General features: G+C 41.5%; 1 protein-coding gene across 1 annotated transcript in view; it reads left to right on the top strand.

Moving 5' to 3' along the window:
- Nucleotides 1–6,866, top strand: part of ddx21 (DEAD (Asp-Glu-Ala-Asp) box helicase 21) — a 9,317-nt gene extending 2,451 nt beyond the window's left edge. The window contains exons 5-16 of the mRNA XM_051380473.1: nucleotides 1,261–1,439; nucleotides 1,548–1,665; nucleotides 1,861–2,046; nucleotides 2,160–2,305; nucleotides 2,644–2,793; nucleotides 3,075–3,236; nucleotides 3,585–3,704; nucleotides 3,839–3,912; nucleotides 4,200–4,359; nucleotides 4,712–4,846; nucleotides 5,487–5,531; nucleotides 5,701–6,866. Coding sequence (XP_051236433.1) covers nucleotides 1,261–1,439; nucleotides 1,548–1,665; nucleotides 1,861–2,046; nucleotides 2,160–2,305; nucleotides 2,644–2,793; nucleotides 3,075–3,236; nucleotides 3,585–3,704; nucleotides 3,839–3,912; nucleotides 4,200–4,359; nucleotides 4,712–4,846; nucleotides 5,487–5,531; nucleotides 5,701–5,964 — 1,739 coding nt within the window. The 3' untranslated portion in view covers nucleotides 5,965–6,866. The remainder of the gene's footprint in view (nucleotides 1–1,260; nucleotides 1,440–1,547; nucleotides 1,666–1,860; nucleotides 2,047–2,159; nucleotides 2,306–2,643; nucleotides 2,794–3,074; nucleotides 3,237–3,584; nucleotides 3,705–3,838; nucleotides 3,913–4,199; nucleotides 4,360–4,711; nucleotides 4,847–5,486; nucleotides 5,532–5,700) is intronic.
- The last annotated feature ends 346 nt before the right edge of the window (nucleotides 6,867–7,212 follow it).

Genomic DNA, 7,212 nt, shown 5'->3' with positions numbered 1-7,212 from the left:
GATTAGCATTTTCTGTCAGCTTTTGAGAAGTAATCTGACATATTTAAATAACCAACATTTGAATTTAAAATTGGGTGACCATTAATTCATTTATCAGGGCTCCAGAGTGCGACCAAAATTTTTAAGAGTGCGACTAATACTTTTCTAGGTCGCAGCAGTGCACCTGACGCTGCCCGGGTGAAAACATAAATTTATTTCTCAAGCGCATCATCTCTCTGTGTTCTCCTGTGACCGAACTCACACACTCATGGTAGGATCACATCGTGTTCTAAACCAATAAGAGACAGAGCTCGGGCGGGTCTTTGCCTCTGATTGGCTGTGGTCCTGTTCACCGCGCTAAGTTGTGTGTGTTTAAAAATTGCCGAGCCCCGGTCCTTTGGCGACAGCATCAGACTCGGAACCAGAGGAGGAGACAACCGTGTCTGGGATAGAGCCCGGCTCCAAGACCCAAATTAAAAAGGCCAAAATATATTCCTTCAGACAGGACTGGCTGAAACAATTTCCCTGACTGAGGTACAACAAAGGACGTAACGCAATGCACTGCGTGTACTGTCAGGTGTGTGGTCAGAATATGGCCGGAAATAGTGCATTCGTGAGCGGGTCAACAACGTTTCGTATCGAAACTTTAAAAAAACATAACATGTCTAAGAAACACACGATATGCCCTGACAAATGTGTAGAAAAAGTGTCCCCTCTCCCAGCTGCATTTCAGCGGCAGGTAGTAGTAATCAGGTCCTCTTTTATTTGGAAATGTTTTATTTTGCTTAGTGTTTTAGTTTGAAATGTTCAATTTCAGCTCAGTGAAGCACTTTAAACACTTTATTTTTCTTTTTATATATAATTGTGCTTCAAATAAAGACAAGCATTTCTCTACACCTTATTCTTGTTTATAAATTATTCACATTATATAAAAGTTATGGAGAGCGATTAAAAAGGTGACCTTATGGCGTTAAAGGCGACGCAATGAAAAATTTGGGTGCACCTAAATTTTGTGCTGGTGCACCAAAAAAAAAAAAAAAAAAAAGTTAGGCGCACCAGTGCAACCAATGCAAAAAGTTAGTCTGGAGCCCTGTTTATATTACACAAAACTCTCTTTGTATCAAAAATGTTCTGTAGTTTAACAACAGGCTTTGGAGCAGCTCCAGTGCTTTGGAGTGTGCAACATAACTAATTTCCTTGAATCGTTTGTCATTCTCCCCCTATCCTGTCGCTTTCTGCCCCCTCCTCACTCTCTCACCTCTCTCTCTGTCACTTTCTCAGCTCGAGGAGTCTCTTACCTGTTTGACATTCAGGTGAAAACATTTAATTCTGTATATGATGGAGAGGATGTAATTGCACAAGCCAGGACAGGAACAGGAAAGACCTTCTCCTTTGCCATCCCTTTGGTGGAAAAGCTCCAGAAAGATTCAGTGCAGTTGACCAGAGGCCGGGCTCCCAGGGTAAACACACTTTCACACCAGTTACTGAAAACCCACATCAGTCAGAGTCCCAGAATTTAGTCTAAGTATGTTTGTGTGTGACTGAGTCTCTTTTCTGTCTGTGTGTAGGTCCTGGTGTTAACTCCAACCAGAGAGTTGGCTATCCAGGTCGCCAAGGACTTCAAAGACATTATCAAGAGACTGTCGATCACCTGTTTCTATGGAGGCAGCTCATACAACCCACAGAGTAAGTAATGCAAAAACACACATCCCCATCATCATTAAGAGTGTAATGGCTTCTTTATATTTAATTATTATAAAGTACTTTTCAGGTTAACTATTTAGCACTTTGTTTTTTGATGTGGTCTCTGCCTGCTGTTTTAACTACATACCATATACATTAAAATTATTGATAACTGTCAACTCCTCTCCTCCTGTCTAGTCGATGCTATCCGTAATGGTATCGATATTTTGGTTGGAACCCCTGGTCGCATCAAGGACCACCTCCAGAACAATAAACTCGACCTCTCTAAACTGCAACACGTTGTTCTGGATGAGGTAGACCAAATGTTGGACATGGGCTTTGCAGAACAGGTCGAAGAGATTTTGTCTACATCATATGAGAAAGGTAAAGGAAATCTGTGTGTGTTCTTGTTTTTTAAGTGTATAGGGTATGGTATTCCCGGTGTAAATGTTACAGTAGATTGTAAAATGATGTTTTGTGTTCGTGCTCCTCTCCAGACTCCGAGTCCAACCCACAGACTCTTCTGTTTTCGGCCACTTGCCCCCCCTGGGTCTACGAGGTCGCCAAGAAATACATGAGACCAGAGTGCAAACATGTTGACCTGATTGGCAAGAAAACACAGAAAGCTGCAACCACTGTGGAGGTAAGTGTGTGAGAGAGAATCAGTCAGCGGAGGTGAAGGGTTTCTGATGGGTGCAATTTAACAAGCGTTACAGCAGTAGTCTTAGTTCTTACATTTCTCAAAGTTGCCTGTAAGCAGGGACAGTTAAAGTAACTGTAAAATACACTCTCATATATGTCCATCAGGAAAGCCCAGCAAATTCATATGGAGTAAGAAATGCTGTTGGAATTGTAATAAAGTACAAGTTAAAGTATGCCTGCTGGATTAAATCTCTTCTCAATCCCTGGTTTCTCCCTCTCTCTCTCTCTCTCTCTCTCTCTGTGTATCCTTTTGTCTCTCTGTCTGTCTTTCCTATGTAGCATCTGGCCATAGCATGCCACTGGTCACAGCGTGCAGCTGTGCTAGCCGATGTGATCCAGGTCTACAGCGGCAGACACGGCAGAACCATCGTGTTCTGTGAGACAAAGAAAGAGGCCAACGAACTGTCCATGAATGCAGCCATCAAACAGGTACACATACATGAGCACACTTAGTAAAAGAAATTCAACTGACTTCATAAGAATCATTTTGAGAGTGTGTAACATTTGGGCGGCTCTATGAAAGGAGGAAATGGAATATAATATGCATAACTGTGTTTTCATTAGTGGATAATCACCTGAAAAAATCCTTTGTACTTGGAAGGGCAAGGTGAAGGGAACAATAATCTTAGAAATGGACAGAAACAGCATTGAAGAAGCATGCAAAGTATGTTGTGTTCATTTCTCATTTTATTTTGTTTATATGTTTTCAGAGTACCCAGTCCCTTCATGGTGATATTCCTCAGAAACAGAGAGAGACGACGCTAAAGGGCTTCAGGGGTGGTTCTTTTGAGGTTCTGGTTGCCACCAACGTTGCAGCCCGTGGATTAGACATCCCCGAAGTTGACCTTGTGGTCCAGTGTTCTCCCCCCAAGGTGTGATTTGTTGCCAGTAATAGGGTATATTTTTTCATTTATTCAACGTGCCATTTAATTCCTATGTGGATTTTATGTTGTGTGAATGGAATCTGCACCTTAAAATCACAAATTTATAAATCTAAAATATGCTTAAAATTTAGCATTTGCTTAAGATTGAGTTGAATTGAAATTATAAACAGTTGCAGTACACTTAGTTGCAGTAGTTGATCGATGAAAAATTAAGAATGAACTCTTAGCAGATTAATTTTAACTGCACAATTTCTTATTTACAGTGTTAATACATTTTGAGTCATGAAAGCTGAAATGGGAATCTGAAAATATTTCTGTTTCTGTGCTTCGTGTCAGGATGTGGAGTCATACATCCATCGTTCGGGGCGTACGGGCCGAGCAGGCAGGACTGGAGTCTGCATCTGTTTCTACCAGAGGAAAGAAGAGGACCAGCTGCGCTACGTAGAAAACAAAGCAGTAAGTGTCCTTTTTAAAAACGGTCAGAGTAGAAGAAGACTGGGGGGCAAAGACAAGTGACAAATTCTGTTGTTTGAGCTGTGCTGTGCAAATGCTGAAAGTGCACTAAATGCATCTTATTTGTATTGTTCCAGGGCATCACATTCAGACGAGTTGGCGTTCCCACTGCCAATGATATCATCAAGTCATCGAGCAAGGATGCCGTCAGGTAGATAATTCTGGACAGTGAGAGCAAAGTTGAACCATATATATATGTTCTGTTTTGGAAGTATGCAATGACTGTAATTGATTTACTGTTTGATACCTTGGACTCTGTCAGCCACATCATGTGGTTAATAATGCAGACTACTATCATTACTTGGGCGACCTGGTGGCTCAGTGGTTACATAGACTTTAAACAGCAGCCCCACGAAGCCTCTGCCTGCTAAAATGTCCTTAACCACAATACGACTCAGATGTCAGATTGTTCTGATTTTATTTCTTTATTGTGTCCAGGTTCCTGGACTCTGTTCCAGTCACAGCTATCGGATACTTCAGAGAGTCAGCTGAGAAGCTAATTGAGGAAAAAGGAGCCGTTGAAGCACTAGCTGCTGCCTTGGCCCATATTTCTGGAGCCACAAGTCTAGAGCAGAGGTCACTGCTCAACTCTGATGCTGTAAGTCTGGTCTTGGTTTGGTTTTATTCTCATCATAAACAACCTACACACAACACACTTGTACCCACAGATATATTCACTTAAAAAAGAAGAAGAAAACCAAAACAAACGAAATGTTGTATACACACAAATACTGACGGTATAGTTAAAGATCTGTACACACTACCGTGCAGCTGCTGCAGGGGTTGGACAACAACTGCAACATGATTCAAACTGCAACAGCCCTTAGAAACACACCTCACTGTTACTGTTGTGCTTGTCCCCCATTTAGATTCTGTCATGAATTTGTCATGCTTTTAGCTGCTGTACAACCAGAATTCCCCCTGACTTCCTGTTTGTTCTGTTTCTGTAGGGTTACACCACTGTGCAGTTGGTGTGTTCTCAGGAAATGCATAATCTGGGTTACGCCTGGAGAAGCATCAAAGAACAGCTTGGAGAAGAGTTTGAGAACCACGTTCACAGAATGACCTTCCTTAAAGGCAAAATGGTATGTAAACACACAGACGCTGCTTCCATTGAAATATACGTTAAAGAAACGATCTTTGTTAGATTTTCTGTTTTTAGTTTCAGATTACATTGTACTTTAGTATGGGATCGACTGTGGAACTTTTTAGGTTCAGTTTGTCAGATTCCACTTGGCTTAGCTTAAGGTTATCGATAGGGTTTTGAGTAATCTCTGTACTAAGAGTATATTTTGTTTTGGTGTGTATAGTTTGAAAGTTTAGCATGGATGTAGGCTACAAATATTTGCTTCTAGATGATGACCAGTGAGCCCTCCAGTTAGAAAAGGGGCCCCCACAGTCTAAATTAAAGTAAAAGACAAATGAAAAAGTAAATGGGAATCCAAAATGCAATTTGATTGTGTGTGTATAATTTATTTGAAAAAACCCAGTTTTGTTTTGGTTATATGTGAATTCACCTACTGCATTGTACACAACTAATTATCCACTGAGAGTAAACAGCAAAACATCTGTTAGCAAAAAGTAAATGTGTGACACCTTCCTGTAGGTGTGACCATGCCTCTTGTGGCTCTTGTTCTGATAGCACAGCAGGTATAAAGACCGGCTCCTCTCAAAAAAACTGAGACAGAAACACTCACCAGCTCACCCTTATTGTGTTCATTACAGGGAGTTTGTTTTGATGTCCCAGCTGACAAAGTCAAGGAGATTCAGGTGAGAACAACAGCATAAACATCCATCTGTTCATGATGTGTGGTGGATTAAATGAGTGGAAATGAATAACCCAAAATCCAATATAAATATTTTGACTTTTTCTCGTTAAAGTTGACAGACTGGTAGTCCTGCTTAACATCCTTTTCTCCCGACTTGATCCTCTCAACAGGATCACTGGACGGATGGTCGCCGTTGGCAACTGACTGTAGCCACAGAACTCCCGGAGCTGGAAGAGAAGCAGTTCAATAACCGTGGTGACCGAGGTTTTGGCGGCGGTAACCGTGGTGGAGGAGGGTTCAGAGGTGGAAGGGGGCGGAGTTTCGGAGGAGGTGGGGGGCGTGGCTTCAGGAGTGGAGGCGGTGGCGGCGGGGGTGGCTATGGCAACAACAGAGGAGGACACAAACGCAACTTCAGCCAAGCTTTTGATTATTGAAGTGGCAACCTGTGGACTGATAAAACTGACTGTCACTGTCATCTGGGCTGGCAGTGATTTTTATTGGCTGTTAGTGAGTGATGGATGTATGGCTGGTGGAAATCTCAAACATGCTGAACTGAAAGCATTTAAATATTCTTACGTTTTATATTCAGTTATGACCAATGTCCCCCTCTCTGAAAATAAAGTCAACATCACATATCTGAGAAATTAGATCTATCCCCAAGTATCCATTTCCTGTGGGTTTAAGAACAGATCTTGTGTATACAGTACATTAACTCAGACATACTGGCAGCCATTTTGTAATGCCTGACATGTACGTCTTTTAGGTGACGCCTTACTTAAAGCTCATGAAATGATATTCTTTACAGCTGAACTACATCTTTCAGTTGCTATGTCTCGAATGCCATAGGATAAAAAAAAACCTTGACTAATGAACCTATAGTTAAAGTTAAGCATAATGTGATGTCCGCACATCCACTGAGGTGAAGTGTTACTCTTTTTATACTGGGTGTTTGGGGATCGGTGACAGCAATCAGGCCTGAGTAGTCGACAATAGAAGGGGCACTATTCTGACCTCACAACTTGTAAACATGCTACTTGTGGTATTACTACACTATATAACTCTGCGATTGTGTGGTACCATGAAGGTGCACTGTACTGCAGACACTATGTCATGTGGGAGGCACTGTGTTTCTGCTCTGCACCCACAGAGAGCAGTGATGAAATGGGTGTTAACCTTTACAGTTGTGCGCAGTGTTGGATTGCCGCCCTCAACTGAAACCGCTCTCCCCAAATATATATTGGATGATTGCTTTGCAATTGCCTCTATTTAATAACTGTGTCTACTGCTTCCATTCATTTGAATGAAAAGACTTGTCCATTAAAAAAAAGTCAACTCAGGTTGTGTTTTGTCTTTTTAAAGGGGTGTGAAATAAGCATACACAATGTTTTAAAGTATATATTTCAATGTTAACTGCTTTTGGGAAGCTGGCACTTTTAACTTCAGCAAGCCTTAAAAAAGATCATAAATGCATAAATGGATCACTAACAGTCTAGTTGATGTAATCTACAACAGTTTATATTGCAAATTTGGGACTGCCTGGAGAGTACAGCCGACTGAGGAGGAATTACTGCACAGAAAACAAATTATGATAAGGTGTCACACTACGCTAGCCACCCAATTAAGTCCTCTTCCTTTATCTTGATCACTAACTCCCCTTGAGCACAGGGATCAAACCTCACTCA

The sequence above is a fragment of the Dicentrarchus labrax genome, unplaced genomic scaffold (genome assembly GCF_905237075.1).
Source record: "Dicentrarchus labrax unplaced genomic scaffold, dlabrax2021, whole genome shotgun sequence".
In the NCBI taxonomy this organism is placed as follows: domain Eukaryota; kingdom Metazoa; phylum Chordata; class Actinopteri; family Moronidae; genus Dicentrarchus; species Dicentrarchus labrax.
This window is presented reverse-complemented; position numbering and strand designations above follow the sequence as displayed.